Source organism: Protopterus annectens, chromosome 8.part1 (assembly GCF_019279795.1).
Source record: "Protopterus annectens isolate FY-2018-M chromosome 8.part1, PAN1.0, whole genome shotgun sequence".
Lineage (NCBI taxonomy): Eukaryota > Metazoa > Chordata > Ceratodontiformes > Protopteridae > Protopterus > Protopterus annectens.
In genome coordinates this window covers 236,721,587-236,747,317 of record NC_056742.1, presented here as the reverse complement: position 1 = coordinate 236,747,317, position 25,731 = coordinate 236,721,587, and the positions used below count along the sequence as shown (strand labels likewise).

Sequence of the window (25,731 nt, the reverse complement as noted above, 5' to 3'; positions counted from 1 at the left end):
GGCAGGGGATGAGTGGTATTATTGCTTCCAAACTGTGACAGTGCTGAGTCCATACACTTTTCAGATACCATTGTAACGTCCTCATATGCAGTCTGGCATATGGAATTAGTAGTATGCAAGATGCCATGAATCCCAAGGCCTGCAGAATTTTTCTTGCAGGGAGTTGGGTTTTTGTTGCCATCAATTGAAAGTATTGAGTCAGTTGTCCTTGTTTGTCTGGCGTGAGATAAGCCATCTGGGCCGTTGTATTTAAGCTGGCACCCAGGAATGTTATCTCTTGTGAGGGCACTAGTTTTGACTTCTTTTCGTTTGCTATGTACCCTAGGCAACTTAGCAAGCTTTTTACAAACGCCAGATGCTTTAAAAGAATGTCCTTGCTTTCTGCTTGAATAAGGCAGTCGTCCAAGTATGGGCATATTTGAATTCCCCTTTGTATGCAAAATGCAATTACTGGTGCCAGGCAATTTGTGAAGACCCTGGGCGCAGTACATAAGCCAAAGGGCAGTGCAGAGAATTGGTAATGTGTTGAACCTGCTAAGAATCTGAGGTATCTTCTGCAATTTTGTCTGATAGGGACATGCAGGTATGCCTCCTTGAGGTCCAACGTTACTAGCCAAGCCTTCTTGCCCAGCATGGGAAGAAGCTGCTGTAGTGTCAATATTTTGAATTTGGGAACATCCAGGTAAGTATTTAGAGAAGAACGATCCAGAATGGGCCTCCAGGCTTTGTCCTTTCTGGGGACCAGAAAGAGTCTTGAGTAAAAACCTTGTCCTTGCTCTTGTGTTGGTACCTTTTGAATAGCTCTCATGTCCATGAGTGCTGTAATTTGTTTTTGAGCCTCTGCCCACTGATTTGGTGGCAGGTTTGGCATTCCTTTTAGCCTTGGCAATGTGTGAAAGTGGAACCTATAACCTTGAGATACAATATTTAGAACCCATTTGTCTTGGGTGATAATATGCCAATTGTGAGAAAAAAGTGTTCGTTTTCCCCCCAAGGGCGCTGCCAAGAGAAGTGCTTGGCAGCTGAAGGGGGAGGTCATTGGGACTGTTTCCTAAAAGGTTGTGGCCTGTCTTCCCCTCCTTTCTGGGTTGATGCACCCCATTGTTGAGGCCTGTAAGAACCTTGTGGCTGACCTCTGCCTCTTGGATGTCTGTATCTGCCCCTTTGAGGTCTGTCTAACTGGAAAGGACCAATTTTTTGTTGGCCAATTTCTGCTAAATCGAGGAGGCTGAACCTGTAAAAAATCCTTCACCATTTGCATAGATTTTGCCTTATCCTCCATTTTCTTTAATACCTCTTCTAGTATCAAACAAAACATCCTGCTGCAAAGGTGCATCCAATAATTTTGCTTTAACATGATAAGGTAAACTTTGTTCTTTTAACCAAGTGTTAGAAAAATATGTATTAGTAATATACATGCTTAGTGCACTCGAGGTTTAAAAGGGTTAATGCATTTATTCTGTTCACACTGCATGAATCTGCACAACTACTAGAGACATTCCAATCCTGTTTATGCGCAGCTATGATCTGCTTATGCCATGGAAATTAACAAGAAGCATTTGATTTCTGCTAATGTCATGAACATAATAACAACTGTTTTATTTCCACTAGTGTCATGAGACTTAACAAAGAGTTATTGATTTTCTGCTTATGCCATGAGAAAGTACACAGCTGCTAGAAGCTATTGATAATGAAAACAAAAGCTGCTTGAAAGTATAAACCGTAGTCAGCATTACTTGTACCTAAGCTAGAAATGTACCTTGAATCTAGGCAAAATGTAACACATATATATTAGAACTGCACAATTGTAGAATTGAAAGATTGTGGTGGGCTAAGCCCCAAGGCCAGGTTGTTTTTCTCAAATGATTTTGTAAATCAACAATAATCCAGTCATGTCAACAGGAAATCTAAGTAACATTTTCTATGCAACACATAGTGTGTTTTAAATCTGAACATGTCAGCAGGAAATCTAAGTAACATTTTCTGTAGAGTAATACAGAAAGCTGAGTCTAACTACGTCAACAATAGAATAGTAACATTTCATAGAATTGTATAAAAACAGCATACTGCTCACTAGTAATTCAGACAAATCCTGTATCTGCATGCTTTGTCTCCTTGCTGCAAGTAATAAAGGGTGCCATATTTGAACCTCACGTGAATTGGTCTTTGAAGTTTTTTCCTTTGACAGATTGGTCCTTCGGACTGGAACCCTCTCTTCACCTCAGATCAGATGGGCCAGGTGGTTGAAACCGTACAGGGAAGAAACCAAATCAGTTCTTATTTGAAAAGCCCTCCGACTGAACTGTCGTACAAAAGAGGCCAGCCACTTTCTGATCTGCGACTGAAGGACGGGTCTCTGAATTGGTGATCAATCACATGGGCTAAGGTAAGGTGAATCTACTTTTTTCTGTTTTAGATCAGGGACTAGATTTGTATTGTTTTTGTCAAGACTGTATTTTACAAGTCAGGGGCAGAAAACATTACTGTCTTGTCATAGATCAGGAGAAACAGAATAAGTAGGCAGTCATTCTGAAGAGACTATAACAAAATCCGTGGTACCACGTTAAAAATAAGAGAAGTTATGTAATGATCAAAAGGGTAGAACAAAATGGGTAATAATTGCACAAAAAGACCCCAAAATCCACCGTTAACAGAAGACACAAAATACATGCAGTCGCAGCGTGCCGACATTAATTAGTATTCAAAATGGGTTAATAAATATCAATTCGACGGAAAATTTGAAAAATCCTCACTTATCAAACTTGTCAAACAGCTCAAAACCAATTCCAAAGGTCGGGTAAAAAAGCAATGCAAATTAGGAATTCCTCAGGCACACAGGTGGATTGAGGAAGTAAACCGTAGGGAACAAAAAAACAATTCAAAAACAATGTTTTTAGATAAGGAGGACAATAACTTAGTAATAGCATCGGCCCCTCCATCTCCCTTACCAGAATATGAAGCAAGTGAACAGGTTAGTCCACCCCACATGATATCCTGTTGTCACTGAAAATAGAGACATTGTAAAAATAAAACCGTTTATTAGAGATCCCATCGGGACCAGGTCTCGAACAAGGGCAGGCAACTCAAATGAAGGCATTGAGTTATATCAAATGGTTAAAAATTCACGATCTATGAGTGAAGAAATATGCCCACTCATAGAAGTACCCAATCCTCAGGCAGGACAGGACAATCAGGACCCAACTATTTTAGTGTATAGACCTTGGACTCCGGAAGATATCCAGAAAGCCACTGAGGGAATTCCCCATCCAAAAGTTAATTTTAGAAAATTCTCAAAAGATTTACAAGGAATGAGGCTGAGTTATAACCTAAATGGAGAAGAGATAGAAAAAGTAGTTAGACAAATTGTTGGGCCAGATTGGCACATGATTAGTGGCAACTGGAATCCCTGTGATGCTGCACAAAGACCCCTCCCACATAGCAGCACAGAATTAGACAACAGAGTAAAAGGTCTTACAGACAGCATCTCTGAAAAATGGAAGCCTAGGGCAGACTGGACTTGCATTAATCAATGCATCCAACAAGAAGGTGAAACTATTGACCGGTATTATGCCAGACTATTAGAATGTTTTAATAACCACTGTGGAATGCAGGTTTCTGAAGATCAAACACAAGATTCCCCATATGAACAGCAGTTAAAGAATGCATTTTTAAAAGGCAGTATTGCACCCATAAGCAGTTTTATTACAAAACACATGGTAGACCATCGTACAAGCAGGTTACAGTCATTACTTGAATATGCTAGGCATGCCGAAAGGCATTTTAATAGCAAAAAGAAAAAGAAAGCTCAAGTATTTTCTGAAGAAGATGGAGCAGAAGTTTATGTAGTACAGTCCAGGAAAAAGGGCAAGAAAAACGCACAGGGAAACAAACAATCTGATCAATGATCAGAGGACTTTGAAGGGCGAAAGAAAAGGGGTGAATGTTTCAAATGCGGTAAAAAGGGACATTTGGCAAGGGATTGCAAGAAAAATAAGAAGGCAACCATGGAAAACAAGGAGGGTGAGGACTGACTATATGGTAGTCAGAAGTCACTAGAAGGGGATAGCGAAGAAAGGACAAATGAGAATGTGACAGAGGGAGTAGAGGATGTGACAGAAGAAATAGAGGAAGTGCAAGAAGTTAGTGACAGTGAAGAAAATGAAAATATTAGTCCTAGCTTTATTGAGCTTGGAGCTCTATTTAGCAGACACGAAACCAGAAGTTACACTCTTGTTAGAAGGGAGGGAAGTCAAATTCTTGTGTGACTCAGGGGCATCACGAACCCTGATACATCCCTCCAAACTGCCAGAAAACACAGAGTCACCTGATTACATACTGGTAAAAGCAGCTAATGGACAACTGTATCGGGAGCCCTTCTCCCATAATATTGCAAAAAATGATCCGGTTTCAGGATTGACTCAGAAAAGCAAAATTGTTGTTTCTGCAAAATGCCCAGTAAACCTCTTGGGCAGAGACCTCATGCAGCTATTTGGTATAGCAGTAGTCCCAACCATGCAGGGTATGGAAGCACAGCGACAAATTGATACCTTTGCAGTGCAATCAGAGGGTGAAATGTTTTATTGGTACAGCCAGGACTTGGTTACGACTCGTCCAGGGACTGTGACCGAAGAATTAATGAATGTAGCCATCAGCAAGTTCCCCTCCCTTGACATTGATAAGCAACACCTGTTGCATTGTCCCTGTATTACTGTAACACACCAGGCCCTGATAAGGAATATGAGCAAGAATTGTTTAAAAATCATGTAAACAGATTGATATTACGTAATCTGTACTGGGACACAGAAGGGAACAGTGTAGCCAGATGTTCATTGCCCCAGGAGTTCTTTACACTTTATAAATCTAATCGATTACCACATGCTAGCTTAACCAAGAACAAAAACATAGAATGGGCAGACCAAGGAGAAAAAGTCACGAGATGGGAGAAACAGACAGGATTAGAACTGTCACAGCAGGGAATACAAATACAGAAGTTGAATTGGATAACTCAGACCAACCCAGCTGTACACTTGCAGTCTAGCAAGGACAGCTGATTAGCACTCCTATTAAAGGAGGAAGAGAATGCCTTACAGAATATACCAGAAACTCTCTGGTCGACAGGAAAGTCAGATGTAGGACTTATTCGTACAGCGGGACCAGTAACTATCATGCCAAAGTCAGCATTTAGACCACAGAAAATACAGTATCCCTTAAGAAAAGATGCAGAGGCAGGGATAAAGCCTATTATAGCAGCCTTACTTAAAGGAGGGATACTAGTAGAATCTCCTGATTCACCATGTAACACATCCTTATTTCCTGTTAAAAAATCAAATGGAGAATGGCGTATAGTCCAAGATTTACAAGCTGTAAATGATGCAGTAATACCAAGGGCACCTACGGTGCCAGACCCACACACCCTGTTGAATGATTTAAAACCTCAACAGAAGTATTTTTCTGTGGTAGACATTAGCAATGCATTCTTTTCGATACCAATACACCCTGACAGCCAGTATTGGTTTGCATTCACATTTCAGGGGAAAAGGTATACATATGCGCGACTACCACAGGGGTATTGTGAAAGTCCAACAATATTCTCACAAGAAATGGCAAGCAACTTGGCGGGATTTACCCCATCAAGGGGCAGTCAGATTTTACTTTATGTTGATGACATCTTGCTGGTGGCCCCCACCCAGCAAGATTGTAGAGAAGATACCATAGCGCTATTACGATTTTTAGCTGCTGAAGGACATAAGGTAAACAAAAATAAACTGCAGCTTTGGAAAAAACAAGTCAAATACCTAAGATATGTAATATACAAGGAAGGTAGAACATTAGATGAGGATAGAAAAGTAGCAATTTTGCAAGCACCAAAACCCACTACCAAGAAGGACATGATGTCCTTCCTGGGTACAACTAATTTCTGCCGGAGCTGGATTCCAAACTATGCCTTGGATTCTGCACCTCTGACTGACCTGATATATAAGAAGCCAATGGCAGCACAGGATTTGTTACAATGGACACCAGAGGCAGAATCTGCTTTCTGCAAACTGAAACATTTAATAGCATCATTAGTTCTAGGATTACCAAACTACCATAAATGTTTTTTACAAACTGTAGATTGTAAGCAAGGTTATATGACATCAGTGTTAACACAACAGCATGGGCATAAGCAACGCCCCATTGCTTACTATTCATCACAACTAGACCCAGTGGCACGGTCCTTACCCCACTGTGTACAAGCAGTAGTTGCAGCTGCAATGGCAGTGCAGGCTTCGGCCTCAGTAGTTTTATTCCACCCTCTCACTTTGAGAGTGCCTCATGCAGTCACGATTATTTTACTGCAAGAGAAGGTAGCATATCTTTCCTCTGCTAGGCATCTTTCCTGTATGACTATATTGTTGAGCCAACCTCATATGACAATTGAACAATGCACGACATTGAGCCCTTCTACCTTGCTCCCAACCCCTGCAGATGGCACACCACACCGCTGCCTGCAGGTAACTAAGCAAAAGACACTACCTAGAAAAGATCTCACAGATGTCCCCTTGGATGATGCCGAGGTGACATACTACGTGGATGGTTCGTGCGAAAGGGGTCCTGCAGGACAGAACCTAGTAGGATATGCAGTAGTTTCTGACATCGAGATTATAGAAGCAAAACCTTTACCACACAACTTATCTGCACAGGCAGCAGAATTGATTGCCTTGACACGGGCATGTACCTTAGCAAAGGGTAAATGTGTAAATATTTTTACTGACAGCCAGTACGCTTTTTCTACTGTACATGTTTTTGCACAACAGTGGAAAAACCGAGGAATGATAACATCTACTGGCAAACTTATAAATCATGCACAGTTTTAGATCTTTTAGAATCTATTCAGTTACCTTAGAAAGTAACTATTTGTAAATGCACAGCTCACACCAAGCAACAAGATAGGATTTCAAAAGGTAATGCGAGAGCTGATACAGCTGCAAAACAAGCAGCTTCTGAAGTATTTCTTTTAAATGAGGAACTACAACCCTCTGAGATTTTAGACTTAGAAATGTTAAAAACAATGCAGACACTCACTACGCAAGCTGAAAAACAAAGATGGGTAAAACGAGGAGCAATTCTCGAAAAGGGGCTGTACATCTCTAAAGAAGGGAAACTGATACTACCATCTAATTTGTTTAGATATGCAGCTTTGTTGAGCCATGGGCAGTGCCATGTCTCAACAGGGGCGATGGTACAGCTAGTGAACCAGGTGTTCACAACGTACGGATTTACAAACTACTCTGAAAAATTTTGTTTGATGTGCCAAATTTTTAACAAACATCATGCACAAGGGGTGTTAAAGCTCAAGAAAGGAGTTTCCCTACACCACCATATCCGTTTCACACTATCTGTATGGATTTCATAGAATTGAACAAATGTGAAAATAAGAAGTATTGTCTTGTCATTGTAGATATGTTTTCCAGATGGTTGAAAGCCTTTCCAACCAAAAATCCAGATGCAGCTATGGTAGCAAAAGTACTTGTCAAAGAAATCATCCCTAGATTCGGCATTCCGGAAAGGATCTACAGTGACAATGGTACACACTTTGTAAACCAAACCATACAGCAGTTAAGTAAGCATTTTGGTATTTCTTTAAAAAATCATTGTGCATACCATCCGCAATCTGCAGGGCTAGTTGAGAGGCATAATGGTATATTAAAGAATAAATTAAGAAAGTTAATAGCTGAGACAGGGAAGAACTGGTTATATTGTTTGCCCCTGGCACTGTTGAGCATGAGAACTGTTCCAACTGCAAAAGGATTGACTCCTTTTGAGAAACTATTTGGCAGGGCTTATTATACACCCCAGTGGAAACTTCTCATGTCCGCAGACCAGGAAGCCAATTATACACTAGCTGAATATATGAGAAAAGTCATGAATTCTAAACATCTGTTGCAGTCAAATTCTGTTTCAGATAAAGAACAAACCGAAACATCGGAAGTGGCAGTGATCCCCAGGGACTGGGTGTGGGTGAAGAATATAAAAAAGAAAAACTGGTCATCACCAAGGTGGGAAGGTCCATACCAGGTGCATCTTTCAACACCCACTGCAGTCAAAATCGCAGAGCGAGTTTCGTGGATCCACCTGATGCACTGCAAACTAGTTAAGAACTTTGAACTGGACAAAAATCTTACATCTCCATCGGGGCCCTCAGCACAAAGTCTAGCTACAAAGGGGGGTCAGATCAATAGGACTGATCCGTCTCAACCCCAGTGAAGAAACCATTGGTGCTGAAGGTCCTATTAGGGCAGAGAGTAAGATCACATGTCAAAAGCAAAAATGATAGAATCCAGAAAAATCCAAATAAAACCACTCGGAAGAGTTGGAGAAAACAGGAATGCAGAACAACCATTTCCTCAGAAGCATTGCATAATCATCCTGTTGACTGTACTAGTGACAATAATCTTTTTGTTGTGGCCATTCCTTTTCCCAGCCACACAAACTGAACTGAATAAGCGTGGAGTGCTGCACATAGAGTGGCACCCAAACTTCAACACTTACCAGGCAATCAAATATGTGTATGCTGAGACCTTCAATGTTTTGAATTGCTGGATTTGCACAGCTTTGCCAACAGCATACGGGGGGTTATTGTTAACTTCAGTCCCCCTAGGAGCCAACAAGACATGGGAAAATTTAGTCTATGATACATCAGATGTTACATCACAAGATAAAGTAGCACTGCACTTGTCTGTTCGACAGAAGGGGACTGTGTGTTTTTACAAAAATGATACAGTTCAGGTGGGTTGGAGCAATTGCAATGTGACTGTTCCCTATAGATGCTACAATAAAACTGATAACACAGGTTCCTATTGCAACACAAGCTTTGATTCATGTTTTGAACTGATGCATAGGACAACTGATGAAGTGAAACATAATGCTGACCTTTATAAACAACTAATTATAGTTGACATAAAAATGTTTCATCCAGAGCCAGGACATAGTAAAGTTACTACCAAAGTAGACTATTTTGTATGTGGTAGGAAAGCATAGGAAAGCATACAAGTGGTTACCTGAGAATTGGTCCGGCAGTTGTTATTTGGGGTACCTGGTTCCGGCCATACAACACACAGCAGTTTTGCCTCAGGGGAAAATTTGAAATGTTCGACGAGAAATCAAGAAGCCTGTCAATCCAGTGGGGCAAATCAATGCAGGCTGGAAAAACCATCATGCTGTGAGCCTAGGGAAAAATGGACTGTTGCATATGGACTTGGGTGATACCATCATCTCGTGGGCAGGTGTATTGCCAGCATATGGAGCAACTAAATCAATCTGGGAACTGAGAAAACTGTCTAAACTTCTCGAAATAATGAGCAATGCAACCTTTTCCGCTGTAGAATTGGTGAGTGATGAACTGACTGCCATGAGAACTGTAGTACTTCAAAACCGCATGACTCTTGACTTTACCCTAGTGGCGGGAGGAGGTACTTGCGCTTTAATCCAGGAGGAGTGCTGTTCATATATTCCTGACCACAAACATGAGACAGACAATCACCTTGAGGTAATTCGTCAAGTGTCGGCTATGACCAAGCCAGGACCAAATCCATTGACGGACTTTTTCCAGAGATTGTTTGGGGGGTGGGTCAGTATCCTGATGAACATCCTGATTGCCATCTGTTTAGGAATGATCCTACTGATGGTATGTGTTTGCTGCTGCATCCCCTGCATGAAAAGACTGATTAAAGACTTTATAGACATATCAGTTTCAGAAACCTTATACCAAGGTGCTGAACTTGAAGAATTGTTGTAAAATTGAAAATGCTTTCATAAGTTTAAAATGAATGACTCTCTTAACTGCAAATCCTGAGTAGGAAGAGGTTAGGGGAAGAAAAAACTGTTTATGCTTATTTTGAAAGTAGAATAAAAGTATTAAAAGGGGGGAAATGTTAGAAAAATATGTATTAGTAATATGCATGCTTAGTGCACTTCAGGTTTAAAAGGGTTAATACATTTATTCTGTTCACACTGCATGAATCTGCACAGCTACTAGAGACATTCCAATCCTGTTTATGTGCAGCTATGATCTGCTTATGCCATGGAAATTAACAAGAAGCATATGATTTCTGCTAATGTCATGAAAATAATAAGAAGTGTTTCTACTAGTGTCATGAGACTTAACAAAGAGTTATTGATTTTCTGCTTATGCCATGAGAAAGTACACAGCTGCTAGACGCTATTGATAATGAAAACAAAGGCTGCTTGAAAGTATAAACCGTAATCAGCATTACTTGTACCTAAGCTAGAAATGTACCTTGAATCTAGGCAAAATGTAACACATATATATTAGAACTGCACAATTGTAGAATTGAAAGATTGTGGTGGGCTAAGCCCCAAGGCCAGGTTGTTTTTCTCAAATGTTTTTGTAAATCAACAATAATCCAGTCATGTCAGCAGGAAATCTAAGTAACATTTTCTATGTAACACATAGTGAGTTTTAAATCTGAACATGTCAGCAGGAAATCTAAGTAACAGTTTCTGTAGAGTAGTACAGAAAGCTGTGTCTAACTACGTCAACAACAGAATAGTAAAATTTCATAGAATTGTATAAAAACAGCATACTGCTCACTAGTAATTCAGACAAATCCTGTATCTGCATGCTTTGTCTCCTTGCTGCAAGTAATAAAGGGTGCCATACTTGAACCTTACGTGAATTGGTCTTTGAAGTTTTTTCCTTTGACACCAAGCATGCCTTCGAATGACAGAGCCTGTAACAGCTGCTCTACAAGAGGCCTCTAATGAATCAAAACCACATTGCAAAGTATGTTTACCCACTTGTTCTGCTGCATGCAATAAATCCTGCATTTCCTTATAGTCAGGAAGATCTGAACTTGTAAGCATTTTTTGTTGTAATTGACACAGTAAATATTGCTGATACTTAAGCATGTGAAACTGGCAATTTAAGGCCCTCATTGCTAAAGTTGCAGATGTGTATACTTTCTTCCCCCATCTGTCTAATACTCTAGCATCCCTGTCAGAGGGAACTGGATTTTTGGCTGTAGAGGCCTTTGCCCCTTTGGGACCCTGGGAAATAGTTTTAGGGTCAGCAACAGGACTTTTGTAAAGAAATCTGTGAGAGTCAGGGACTCTGTAGAATCTGTCTGGTTTGACTGGAGCAGGAGGCAAAGAATCGGGATTTAAACTGGATTCAGAGTACACATCATCCACAATGTGTAACACGCGGAATAGCAAGAGGTCTGTGTTGAGGTAGCAAAAGGAACTCTTTGAGCCTTTTCTTGGATTCTGAGTAATCCTGGCCCTCCCAGTGGAAATGCTCCCTCATGGTATGTAAAGTTTCCCCAAAACAGTAGTCCTCTGGAGGAGAGGCTGAAGGAATTGAATCTTCAGCATCAGAGTCCTCATAGGGGGGTATAGAGTATCTCTGATCTGATGAGGAATCCGAAAAAATGGACACCTGGTCAGATAAGTCATAGTCTGCATCCTGTCTAGGCCTTTTATCAGGAGGGGCATGGGAACCCCTGATCAGAGTAATTAAGTCTTCGGCCATTTTGAGCATCTGTTTCTTAGGCATGGCCTGTCCTGGTGAATGTTGGACTTGCTTCCTTACTTTTAAAGGGGATTTAGTCCTGGCAGAGGATTTGATGGTTAGTAGAGTGGGTCTGAATACACCCTCTAAAGCTAAGGGTTGTTCAGTTGCTCCGGATCCCTCTGAAGGGATAGTTTCGGTAGGCCCTAAGTATTGAGTATCCGAAGGCCCAGCCATCTCCACGTGGGAGTCAGAGGCAGCCTGTGGTTCAATAGAAGCGGTCGTTAGGGGCTGCAAAAGCACCTCGCTGAAAACCGGAGAACCGGTGACTGGCCTAGAAGAGGCCTCGTCATCAGTTTTGGGCCTCGGATGCCTGTCCTTATCTTTGCGCTTTTTGTGAATCCCGGTCGCCGGTTGCTCCGACAGCATGGTATAATTGAATTTTCTGCCGAAGTAATGCTGGGCAAAATCAAACCGACGTTTAATAGTGCGCTTGTTAAACCTAGCGCAAAACTGACAACCAGTGACATCGTGGTCTGGGCCTAGGCATGGGATACAGTAAGAATGAAAACCCTTATGAGGTAGTTGCTTCCCACAAGAAATACAATTATTAACTTTTACTGACATCGGTCTGAGGCAAGAAAAAGTTTCCCCATCGGGGTACTTAGCTTTATAAAAGACTTCGGTTCTGAAATTCGAATGAAAATCTCAGGAGTTGGCCGACCGGCACTTGCGAACTGCTTTTGCTTCGGGCACCGCACGGTAAGAAAGACTGAAGAAAATGGCATCAGCTGCATGTTATATACCCTTGGCGCACTGACGTCAGGGAAGAAACGACACCAACCGACACCGGACCAAGACTTTGGAACTCTGGCCGACTGCGGGACCGCCTGACGGCAGGATAACCCAAGTGTAATGACTGTAGCAGTGAAACACGATGATCATCTACTATTAACAGAGGGGAGTTCATGACTGCCTGTGTTTAAGCCCAAATAAAACATTTCTTTCTGTTAGGCTGAGAAATCGACAAAGTAAACTAGAAAAATTGTCCTCTTATGCCAGCCAACATTTAGTAGTCTGGGGATACTATCTGAATGATAAAGGATGTGTCACATACATTAAACACTGAAAACAAGGTCTTAGGTTAGTGTATACATATATATATATATATATATATATATATATATATATATATATATATATATATATATATATATATATATATTAAGATGTTAACACTCTCTCCAGTATCACACAACTTGGCCTCAGCAGCACATCACAGTATTGTTAGTTTTCCATCTTCGTTTTCACACTGTGTCCCAATTTTGTGTCTGCATCTGAGGAATTTGTTCTGGATAACTAATAACATATGTTGGCATGCCACACCACAGACCGTCTCTGTTCTGTCTTTGTTTTGGTGTATTAATACTGATGATTAGGTCTCTCGTTATACTGGTCTGCATGCAAGAAAGTACAGTTGTGTACACTTACCATAAATGTAGATGTTCAAGTAAATTCACTGTTGCAGTCATCACACTTGGGTTATCTGCCTGAAGGTAGCCCTCAGCCAGTCCGAATACCAGATACTTAGTATTTATGTGTCAGATGCTGTCACTTCTTCCCTGATGTCAGGTCGTCAGGGGTATAAAAACAGGCAGCTGACACCATTACATCAGTTTTTCTTGCCCCAAATGTCAGGAGTCCCCCAAATAGGGAGCTAGGTATGGTGGGGAAAACACCACCAGTAAAAAGTAAATACCAATACCAGTAGGAATAGCCACAGACAGGAGAGACAGAGAGACAAGAGAAAACCAGGGGACTGGAGGGAGGGGAAACCAGGACTGCAACATTGAATACACTCGAACATCTACATTTATGGTAAGTGTACACAACTGTATTATGTTCTTCGTGTTTCACTGTTTTTAGTCATCACACTTAGGTTGATTCCCAATGCTGAGGAAGGGTGGAGGCAGTCAAGAAGAGTTAGGGCTGGCTAGTAGGCCTTGCAAGACTGCTCTAGCAAAACCTGCCCTAGATTTGGAAAAGATAGGCAGGTGGTAATGCTTGGTGAAGGTGTGTACAGAACTCCAGATAGCAGCTTCCAGAATGTCCCTGGTAGGGACTCCCCTGAGAAATGCTGTAGAGGTAGATGTTGCCCTAGTGGAATGTGTTCTGACCCCCTGAGGGGTTGGTTTTCCATGGTGCTTGTAGAAGAAATGGATGCAGTGTGCTATCCATTTGGAAATGGTTTGTTTTGAAATGGCCTTGCCCTCTGCCCCTGTTGCAAAGCTGATTAGCAACTGGTCAGACTTTCTGAAAGGCTTAGTCCTATCAAGGTAGAATCTGAGCTGTCTGTGCACGTCCAAAGAGTGCAGGATCCTTTCCCTTTTACTTTGAGGATTAGGGAAGAAGGTTGGCAAATGGATGGATTGGATGAGAACCACACTGGACACCACTTTAGGCATAAATGAAGGGTTAGTTCTGAGGGAAACCCTGTCAGCAAGGAAAATAATGAAGGGTTCCACAGCCATCAATGTTTGTAACTCAAGACACTCTTCTAGCTGAAGTGATGGCTAGAAGCAAGGCTGTTTTCCAAGAGAGGAATTTTAACTCTGCAGAAGCAACAGGTTCAAAAGGGGGAAGCGGGAGCTTTTCCAGTACAAAGTTAATGTTCCAAGCAGGAGTGGGTGCTCTACTTGGTGACCTTAAGTTGTTTGCCCCTCTCAGGAAATGTTTGATGAGAGGGTGAGAGAATAGAGGTGGCTCACTATTGTAATGAGCCGAGATGGCAGAGGCATGGATCTTAATGGAGGAGAAGGATAGGCCTCTGTGGAGTAGTTCTGCTAGGTAATCCAGGATTAGAGGCAAGGAGGACAGTGCTGTGTCTTTTCCTTTAGACTGAATCCAAGAACAATACCTCTTCCACTTATCAGCATAAGATTTCCTTGTAATGGGCCTTTCTTGCTTCAAGGATGACATCCAGCACCTGTTTGCATAGGGTTGCTGGTGGAGTATTCAAGGAATATGCCAGGCGGCAAGATTTAGGGTTTGCAATTGTGGATGCAAATCTGTCCCTCCTGCTGACAGAGCAGGGTTGGGGTCTGGTGTAGGTACCAGGGTGGCACCATTGTCAGGCTGTGCAGGAGTGGGTACCAGTGCTGGCATGGCCAGTATGGGGCAATCAGAATTGTCCGTGGCCTGTCTTGTTTGATCTTGAGTAATACTCTTGAGAGAAGGGGCAGAGGGGGAAAGCATAGATTGAGAGGTTTTCCCATTGAAAGGATAGGGCATCCGCTTTCCAGGCCCTGCTGTGAGGGTTCCTGGTGCAGAAGTTGCTTAGCTGGTGGTTGTAGGGGGAGGCAAAGAGATCCACCTTTGGGGTCCCCCATTTCTGAATCAGAAGGTTGAAGGTGCTGGGCTCCAGTTTCCACTCATGTGGGTCTAGGAGATTTCTGCTTAAGTCGTCTGGCAGTGAGTTTTGTTTGCCTGGCAGGAATTGAGCTTGTAGATGGACTTGGATGCCCAAGGCTGTATTCCACAGGTCCATGGCTAACCTGCAGAGTGGGCAAGAATGGGTTCCCCCCTGCTTGTTGATGTACCACATAACTGTGGTGTTGTCTGTTTTTATCAGCAGTTGCCCTGGAAAGAGTAGGGATCTGAAAGCTGTCAGGGCATTCTGTATAGTTAGCATCTCTTTTTGGTTGATGTGCAGATGAATTTGACTTAGGCTCCAGTGGCCCTGAATACATTTGCCAGCCATGTGAGCCCCCCATGCATAGTCTGATGTGTCTGTGGTCAGGGTCTGGGTGGCATTGGGTTGAGTAAAAGGCAGTCCCTTGTTGTGGTTGCATGTTTCTGCCCACCAAAGGAACTCTGTCCTTAGACAAGGTATGATAGGAATGACTGTTTCCAGGTCCTGAGAATATTGGCACCAAAGACTTTTCAATTACCACTGAAGTTTCCTCATATGCAGTCTTGTATATGGAATTAGCAGTATACATGAGGCCATGAACCCTAGAGCTTGCAGTATTTTTCTTGCAGGTAGCTGGGTTCTGTTGGCCATTTGTTTAAAGTAGTCTGCCAGACAGACCTGTTTTTCTCAAGTGAGGAATGCCATTTGGGAAGTTGTGTCCCAAGCTTGCTCCCAGGAATACAATATTTTGACTGGGTACCAGTTGTGATTTCTTTTCATTGATGGTGTACCCCAATGAAGCGAGAAAGCTTTTTACAAATGACAGGTGCTGAAGCAGCAATTCCTGACTGTTCACCTGAATCAGGCAGCCACCCAAGAACGGGTAAATTTGGATATTTCTCTGCCTGCAGTATGCAATGGCTGGAGCCAGGCATTTTGTGTATACCCTGGGCACAGTAGATAAGCCAAAGGGAAGTGCAGAGAACTGATAATGCATAGGTCCTGCTCTGAAACGTAGATAACTTCCTGCATGACTCCCTTATGGGGATGTGCAGATAGGCTTCTTTTAAGTCTAGGGTGACTAAGCAGGCATCCTTGGTTAACATAGGGAGAAGCTGCTGCAGGGTAAGCATCTTGAATGTTGGTACCACCAGAAAGGTGTTGAGAATTGAAAGATCCAGGAATGGGTGCCAAGAGCCCTCTTTCCTGGGTACCAGGAAGAGTCTGGAGTAGAATCCTTGACCCCTCTGTTCTACTGGAACAGGCTGAATAGCTCTGATAATGAGCAGGGAAAGTAATTGGTTTTGAGCTTCTGACCACTGGTTTGGAGGAAGGTCTGGAAACCTACTTGGGGTTGGCAGTGAATGGAAATAAAATTTGTACCCCTGGGATATAATGTTGAGGACCCAACGGTCCTGAGTGATGGACATCCAGTTTTTTGCATGAAGGGCAAGTTTTCCTCCTAGGGGCACAAGCAAATGGGCAGGGCTGGGAAGTAGAGTGAAGAAGTCATTGTGAGCTTTTTCCATAAGTAGGTGGCTTACCACTCCCTGCTTTAGGGGTGAGGGTGCTCCATTGCTTAGATCTCTGCATACCAAGAGACTGTAGTCTGGGTGGTCTGTTTCTCTAGGTCTTGTTTGGGAAGGCCTGGAGGGGGCTGGAATGGGCCAGTGTTTTGAAGGGCAATGCCTACTGAATCTAGGGGGTTGTACTTGTAGGAATTCTTTAACAGTCTGCATAGATTTAGCTTTTTCTTCCATCTTTCTAAGAACCTCTTCTGCTTTGATGCCAAACAAACAGTCCTTATTCAAAGGAGCGTCTAGTAATTTAGATTTGACATGATCTGGCAAGGTCTGCTCCTTCAGACAAGAATGTCTTCTCAGTACAGAGCCAGTGACTGCTGCCCTGCAAGATGCTTCTAGGGCATCAAAGCCACACTGCAAAGTATGCTTACTGACTTGGTTTGCAGAGTGCATAAGCTCCTGTAATTATTTATTTTCTGCACAATCTGGAAAGGTTACCACTTTTTGTTTAATAAGTTCCATAATATGCTGCTGGTATTTCAGCATGTGAAACTGGCAATTCAATGCCCTGATAGCAAGAGTTGCAGAGGTATATACCTTCTTACCCCATCTATTCAAAGCTCTGGAATCCCTGTCTGAAGGGGTGGGATTCTTGGCTGTAGTAGCCCCAATACCTTTAGGCCCCTATGAAATGATCTCTGGGTCAACAGTAGGATTCTTGAAAAGAAACTTGAGTATCAGGTACTCTGTAGTACCTGTCTGGTTTCCTAGGGGCAGGAGGTAAAGTATCAGGAGTAAGGCTGGATTCCATGAAAACATCATCCACAACATCCAGGACAGGAGGAATAGTTAAAGGCCTGTGCTGAGGCAACTGTAAAAATTCTCTGAGTCTCTTTTTGGACTGAGGATAGTCTTGGCATTCCCAATGGAAATGCTCTCAATGTATGCAAGGTTTCACTAAAAGAAAAATCCGCTGGAGGGGAGGCAGAGGGAATGGATTCCTCTGCATCCGAATCCTCATAGGCTGATAAGGGCATGTCTTCATAATCAGAAAGGTCAGAGTCATCGGACTCTTGGTCTGTAGAACCTGAAGGGGACTGGATTCTTTGTCTCTTTGCAGAGGAAGGCTGACTTCCCTAATCAGTTTAATAAGGTCTTCAGCCATTCTAAGCATTTGTTTTTCTGGCATGGGTGCCTGAGCATGCACTTTGGTCGTCGGTTTTCTAGGCGTAGTGCGTACTCTGAGCCTAAGAAACTCTGTAGTCTTGGTTAGAAATTAAGATGTTGGTTTGTTTCGAACATCGGTACAGCGAAAAACTGCCTCAGAAGCCGATGCCTGCACAGAGGCTCCAGATCCATCCAAAGTAGAGACATCCGCTGGTTCCATAGTCGAAGAAGCATCTCGTGGCATACCGGACTACGAATGGGTCTCAGCAGAGGCCTGCAAATCCACTGAAGTGGGCATCAGGGGCTGCAAAGGTGCCTCAGTGAGTACCGGTGGACTGGCGACTAGCTTAACAGAAGCGTCATCGGCAGTTTTGGACCTATGCAGTCTGTCTCTGTCTTTATCCTTACTTTTTTTTGAAAATCAGTTGTTGGATGGCTTACCGAAGCCATTTCAGAGTACAGAGATCGAGAGCAAAATAATTTAGTGACAAAGAGAGCCCAACGACGAATGGTTTGGGTGTTAAACATGGCACAAAACCGACACCAAGGGACATTATGGTCTGGGCCTAAACAGGTGATTCAGTAAGAATGAAAATCTCTGTGAGGTATTTGCTTTCCACAGACAAGACAATTGTTAACTTTTTCTGACATTGGTTAGAGCAAGAAAAAAGGATCCCCAACAGGGTACTTAGCTTTAGAAGACTTCAGGATTATTCAACTCAAAAACGAAAATTCAGGTAGCGGCTGACTGGCACTTGCGAATTGCTTCTGCTTTGGGCTCCTCCTTGGCAAGAAAGACTGATGTAATGGCATCGGCTGCCTGTTTTTATACCCTGACAATCTGACGTCAGGGAAGAAGTGACAGCATCTGACTCAGAAATACTAAGTTTCTGGTATTCGGACCGACTGAGGGCTACCTGGAGGCAGATAACCCAAGTGTGATGACTGCAACAGTGAAACACAAAGAACATCTAGCTATCACTCTGATCACTATACCTTTGGGCATTATGCCATACAACAATGTGACCATAATTCTAGATTAGTGAAGATCACCCTACTATGCATACAATATACATGCTACACAAAAAATACAGTTACTTACCTGCTGATCTGTTTGCCTCTGGTTCATCTGCATCATTATCTTTCTTCAGAAAAACTGCTAAGTCATTGAAGATAAGGTAGAAATCCAAAGCAAAAGCTATAGTAGCTATAAATCCAAACAGCTGTAAAAATAGGTTACAATGTTATATGTTGCTGTTAGTGTAGTACCAAAATTACTTTCAGAGATTATTTTTGCAAAATTATTATAATTACGATCACTGGTGCTTAAGAATTATACATGGTTCTGATAAAATTTCTTTCTTTCTTTCTTTACACACACTGCAGTTTGTCTTACACAGAAAGCTGCCTTCCTTGGAAGGCTTTCACTGTAGGTTGCTGGTGTATAGACTCTAAATTCTTACAACTCCAGTTTTAGAAACGTCTTGCTGCAGTCAGCATTGCCAGTCACATATTCAGACTGTAAAATACATTATTCTATGCTTTTCAAGATATAACCTTTTTCCACAGCAGTCTGATATTCATTTATCTTTTAACTGGCTACGTACACTGATCAAAAAACTAATGGTGACTTGTTATTCAAAGCAAATAATTTTATTTGCAGGACTTGTCTGCAGCAGCAGGGACAGGTGGGGTTGAGTGAGTGAGTGAGTGAGTGAGTGAGTGAGTGAGTGAGTGAGTGGAGGAGGGAAATGATGAACAGGGGAAAGCAGTGTCCCAGAACGAAGGTGAGGTGGATCAGGAAAAGGTAGGGAGGCTGCACTGATAGTCAGTACAGGAGTAAGGAGACACACTGGTGCAGAGTTTGTCATGTCACTTGGCTGAAGACTATGGACCCAGGATAAAGTTTAGTGCAAATGAAGTACATTAAGGATTTAAAAGGCGATCCTTGGGTTGAAATAGAATCAGTCAAGTAATGGGGAAAGTCTGACTGTGGGCAGGTGCTGGTAGGACAAAAAAAGGTTACCTTTTGAAGTAGGATTCATACAGTGTCAGATTTGGTGTCAAAATAATCAGCCTGGCAGTGTAAAAGGCATCAAGGAAGCTGGAATGAGACTGCATTACCAGTATATAGTCACTAGAGTAGGGCGATCTTTCAGTACCTGTTTTTACTCCTTTTCAGTGGAAGCAGGCCTTCCTTCTGAGTGCTTTTCATTGTTGAACCATGTTAAGGAAATGAAAGGCATGAGGTGATCACCTGACAATGCCTTGCTGCAGGCTGGGTCAACAATCTTTAAAGTGTAATTTATATGTTCAGTATTTGCTTTTATTGCATCCTTCAGACCACTGCACAGGTGTTTGGGATAGGTATGCAGGGTAAACTAGTATACTGGGTTTGGATGAGGTCTGCAAATGTGAAAGTTGGGACACGGTGTCTTTCACATAATAAAGACAAAAAAAGGGCACAAGGATGGCGTAAGATACCACACAAAGATCAAATAATGAAACAGCTTCACAAATGCCAAAAGGTGACTCACATTCAAACTCCTTCCTTTTTTTACTTTGGAATTTGTTGGCACTGCACTGTCCCTCATCAGTTCCCTATGATCCACTGCCCATTAATTCTTCACAGGATGAGAGCTGTTCCTAGTGAATTCATTCCCAGTGAGGACACAGCTGATTGTGGTTAGTCACAGAGCTGTCATCCTGGCAGCCATTAGGGCATTTTTGCCATGCTGCCCAATCCCTCCCATGGTGGTGACATGGGTTCCATGTCACCAAAGGAGGACTTTATATGCCCTTGATATGAATGCATGCTCACTTCCTGACATGCTTCCACATGGGCTACCATACAGACTTGGACAGGGCTATCTCTCCTTCCTCAAAAGCTTGTTATTGGGGGAGTGTCCTATACACACAACCCTCCCTCTATGGAGAGTGCACCAATGCAAGTCGCTCTCATCTTGACCACCCTTACCCAGCTCTTTTAGCATCCAGAGCTGCTAATCGATCTTAGGTCACACATGGGCTGCCTTCAGCACTTTATCCCTTTGTCCCACAAAACTAGGGTAGCTGCACTCCATTTTTTTTAAGTAGGTTTCATTTTAGCCTGAATTATTTCATATATTACACACCTTATGTCTGCAAATGTGTTTTGAATGTATGGCTGTCTCTAGCTCTAATGTTTGTTTATAATTAGATGGAAGGGTCCTGCAGGTCTTGGTTAATTAATAAAGTGAACAACTGAAAGGAATGGGGCTGGATAAAAGAGATCAACAGCAAACCACAACAAAACAAAAGAAAAAAAAAAAAAACACTGGATCTCACCTGCCAAAGATTTATTTAAAAGTGCATAACCCTCAAAGCTTTTGGGACAAACCCTTCATCAGTGTATAAAATCAACCCACATGCATCCATAAAGTGGTAAGATGCGTACACTCCTCATTCACATGGCTATACAAGCTGACCCTTTTATGAACTGAATGACAGCTGCACTAACATGCTAGTTTATTTTTGTATAACATGGCAGCTTCATATACTATCTGCTGTAAAGTAGACAGTATTACAGTCTGTACCAGCATCACAGAATACTGTACTAGGACAAGGGTCACAAGGGTGCAGCTGACCTTACACAAACAAACATTTATCAGTGTTGGAATCTGCCCATGTACTACACTATATCATTCAGTGTTTTAGTATTAAGGTTCTTGCTGGCTGCAAAAACTGTATAAAAAAATAAAAAACATTTGACTTGGAGCTGAAAAATTACACTGCACATTTAGTATATATTTTGGAAAATGTTACAAAAACTGATAAAGTATGAGGCTTCATTCACCACATTGAAAGTACAGTTTTGTACCTACCATAAATGTAGATGTTCGAGTGTACACCCTGCTGCAGTCATCACACATGGGGTTATCCTGTCGTCAGGCAGTCCCGCAGTCGGCCGGAATTCCAAAGTCTTGGTCCGGCGTCAGTTGCTGTCGCTTCTTCCCTGACGTCAGTGCACCAGGGGTATATATAATGCATCCGACACCATTTTCTTCAGTTTTTCTTGCCCCAGATGTCAGGTGCCCCCAAAAAGGTGGTCAGTAATTAGTACCAAATTAAGTAATTTTTGCACAAACATAAAATCCCTCCAGCTATAAGCAAATACATCAGGAAGGTATTGTAGAGATTTAGCCAGTTAGATCAGAGGGGATGGAGGGAGTGTAACCTGGACTGCAGTAGGGTGTACACTCGAACATCTACATTTATGGTAGTTACAAAACTGTACTATGTTCATCGTGTTACCCTGCTGCAGTCATCACACTTGGGTAGAATCCCAAAGCTAAGGATGGGTGGAGGAGTTATAGAGGGTTAGAGGAGGCTAGAAGGCCCTGCAGAACTGCAGTGGCGAAGCCAGCTCTAGTCTTAGAGTAAAGTGGTAAGTGGTAGTGTTTGGTAAAGGTGTGTACTGAACTCCAAGTTGCAGCTTCCAAAATCTCCTTGGTTGGAACCCCCCTGAGGAAGGCTGTAGATGTAGCTGTTGCCCTGGTAGAGTGGGGCCTAATGGTAGCAGGAACTGGTTTTCCATGATGGGTATAGCAAAAACGAATGCAATGTCCTATCCATTTGGAAATGGTTTGCTTTGATATAGCCTTCCCTTGTGAAGCTGTAGCATAGGATACAAAGAGCTGGTCAGATTTTCTGAAAGCCTTAGTTTTATCCAAGTAGTAACGAAGTTGCCTGTGAATGTCCAAGGAATGCAGTAGTCTTTCTCCTTTGTTCTGTGGATTTGGGAAGAAGGTGGGTAAGTAGATGGTTTGATTTAAAGCCACACTGGAAACCACCTTAGGCATGAAGGAAGGATTAGTTTGTAGAGAAACTCTGTCTTGATGGAAAATGAGGAAAGGTTCCACTGCCATTAGTGCCTGCAGCTCTGAGACTCTTCTAGCTGAAGTTATTGCTAGCAGCAGGGCAGTCTTCCATTATAGAAAGTGTAGATCGGCAGAGAAAGCTGGTTCAAAGGGAGGTAGCGTAAGTTCTTCCAGAACAAAATTGAGGTCCCATGTTGGTGTAGGTGCTCTCCTGGGGGGCCTAATGTTTTTTGCCCCTCTAAGGAACTGCCTTAGAAGTGGATGTGAAAGTAAGGATGGATCCGTGTTGTAGTGGGCTGAAATAGCTGATGCATGGATTTTAATGGAAGAAAAAGAAAGTCCTTTGTGCAACATCTCAGTTAAATACTGTAGAATCTGAGGGATGTAAGGCTGAAGAGTGTTTTGGCCTTTAGTTTGGTTCCAGGCACAAAACCTTTTCCATTTGTCCGAATAGGCTTTCCTGGTGCTGGGCCTCCTAGCTTCCAGAATAACATCCATAACTGCTTGGGAAAGAGGAGTTGACTGGATGCTTAGGTGATTTGCCATGCAGCCAGATTTAAGGTTTTGAGCTGGCTGTGAAGAATCTGATTGTTTTGCTGTGTGAGCAAATGGGCAATTTGTGGTAAAATCCAAGGTGGGCCCTGGGCCATATTCCTCAATAGTGGGTACCAGTGCTGGCGTGGCCAGTCTGGGGCTAGGAGTATCAGTCGTGGTCTCTCCTTTCTGACTTTCAGAAGCACCTTTGTGAGGAGAGGCAGTGGAGGGAAGGCATATACTGTCAGGTTTTTCCAACTGAATGAGAGTGTGTCCACTTTCCAAGCTTGATGGTGAAGTGTCCTTGTACAAAATTTTGTTAGTTGATAGTTTTGAGGACTGGCAAACAGGTCTATGTCTGGAAGGCCCCATTTTTGAGTTATCATTGCAAATACTTGTGGATCCAGTTTCCACTCGTGGGAATCCATGATGTTTCTGCTGAGGTCGTCTGCCAATGTGTTCTTTTTTCCTGGCAGGAATTGAGCTTGTAACTGAACTTGGTAAGCCAGAGCTGTGTTCCACAAGGTCATTGCTTGCCTGCATAGAGGGTAGGAGTGTGTACCCCCTTTTTTGTTTATGTACCACATTACTGTGGTGTCCGTCCTTAATGTAAGTTGTCCTGGATGTAATAGATTCTTGAAGGCTGTCAGAGCATTCTGTACAACTAGCATCTCTTTTTGATTGATGTGCAGATTCCTTTGATCTGTAGTCCATAAGCCTTGAACGCACTGTCCTGCCATGTGTGCCCCCCAGGCGTAGTCCGATGCATCTGTTGTCATAGTTTGCCTGGCTGAGGGCAAGGTGAAAGGCTGACCCTTGTTGAGGTGACATGCCTGTGACCACCATAGAAACTCCTGTTGTAGGCAGGGAATGAGAGATATTGTGTCCAAGCTGTGGCTGTGTTGAGACCATACGCTTTTTAGGTACCACTGTAATTTCCTCATATGCAGCTTTGCAAATGGTATTAGCAGTATGCAAGATGCCATGAAGCCCAAGGCCTGCAGAATTTTTCTTGCAGGTAGTTGGGTCTTTGTTGCCATTGTTTTGAAATATTGAGTCAGTTGTAGTTGTCTGTCTGGCATCAGATAAGCCTTCTGGGCCGTTGTATTCAAGCTGGCACCCAGGAATGTCATATTTTGTGAGGGTACTAGTTTTGATTTCTTTTCGTTTACTGTGTACCCCAAGCAACTTAGAAGATGTTTTACAAAAGCCAGATGTTGTAAGAGGATGTTCTTGCTTTCTGCTTGGATGAGGCAGTCGTCCAGGTATGGGTATATTTGAATTCCTCTTTGTCTGCAGTATGCAATTACTAGTGCCAGGCATTTTGTGAAGACCCTGAGCGCAGTAGATAAGCCAAAGGGCAGTGCAGAGGATTGGTAATGGGTTGAACCTGCAACGAAATGGAGGTATCTTCTGCAACTTTGTCTGATAGGGACATGCAGGTATGCCTCCTTGAGGTCCAACGTTACTAGCCATGCTTTCTTGCCCAACATGGGAAGAAGCTGCTGTAGTGTTAGCATCTTGAATTTGGGTACTTGTAAGAAGGTGTTTAGAATTGAAAGGTCCAGAACTGGTCTCCAGGCATTGTCCTTTCTGGGAACTAGAAAGAGTCTTGAGTAAAATCCTTGGCCTTGCTCTCGAGTAGGTACCAGTTGAATGGCTCTCATGTCCATGAGAACTGTAATTTGTTTTTGTGCCTCTGCCCATTGATTTTGTGGCAGGTTTGGCATTCCTCTTTTCATTGGCAAGGTGTGAAAATGGAATCTGTATCCTCGTGAAATTATGTCTAGGACCCATTTGTCCTTTGTGACAATGTGCCAGTTGTCTGAAAAAAGTGCGAGTTTTCCTCCCAAGGGGGCTGCCAAGAGAGTGTTGCTTGGCCAGATGAGGTGCAAGTCATTGAGTTTGCCTTCTGGTAGTTTGGGACCTGTCTTCTCCTCCCTTCTGTGTTGCAGTGCCCCATTGGCGAGGTTTGTACTGGGCTTGTGGTTGTCCTCTGCCTCTTGGACGTCTGTATTTACCCCTCTGTGATCTGTCAGTAGCTGGAAAGGACCAATTTTTTGTTGGCCAATTTCTGCTGAAGTGAGGGGGCTGTACCTGTAGGAAATCTTTGACTGTCTGCATAGATTTTGCCTTATCCTCCATTTTCTTTAAGACTTCTTCTGCTTTAACTCCAAAAAGAACATCCTGCTGTAAGGGAGCATCTAGAAGCTTTGCTTTAACATGATCAGGCAGAGTTTGTTCCTTTAACCAAGCATGCCTACGTATAACAGACCCAGTGACAGCTGCTCTGCAGGAAGCCTCCAAAGAATCAAACCCACATTGTAAAGTATGTTTGCCCACCTGTTCAGTTGCATGCAACAGATCCTGCATTTCTTTCAAATCAGATTGTTGAGGGAGTGTGCTCATTTTTTGTTTTAACTGAGACATTAGAAATTGCTGATATTTTAGCATGTGAAATTGGCAATTCAGTGCCCTCATAGCTAGAGTGGCTGAGGTGTAAACCTTTTCCCCCCAACTGTCTAGTGCTCTGGAGTCCCTTTCAGAGGGTACAGGATTTTTTGCCATAGAAGCCTTAGCCCCTTTGGGACCCTGGGAGATAGTCTCTGGATCAGCAACAGGGCATTTATAAAGACATTTGTGGGAATCAGGCACTCTATAGTATCTGTCATGTTTGGCCGGAGCAGGAGGCAGGAGGCAGAGAATCTGGGTTCAAACTGGATT

At 42.7% G+C, this 25,731-nt stretch overlaps 1 protein-coding gene across 2 annotated transcripts in view; it reads right to left on the bottom strand.

Annotated features, from left to right (window-relative positions):
* Positions 1-25,731, bottom strand: part of LOC122810283 (CKLF-like MARVEL transmembrane domain-containing protein 3) — a 440,804-nt gene that overhangs the window by 10,291 nt on the left and 404,782 nt on the right. For both annotated transcript variants that reach the window (XM_044081828.1, XM_044081829.1), the window contains one exon: positions 18,717-18,837. In XM_044081828.1, coding sequence (XP_043937763.1) covers positions 18,717-18,837 — 121 coding nt within the window. The remainder of the gene's footprint in view (positions 1-18,716; positions 18,838-25,731) is intronic.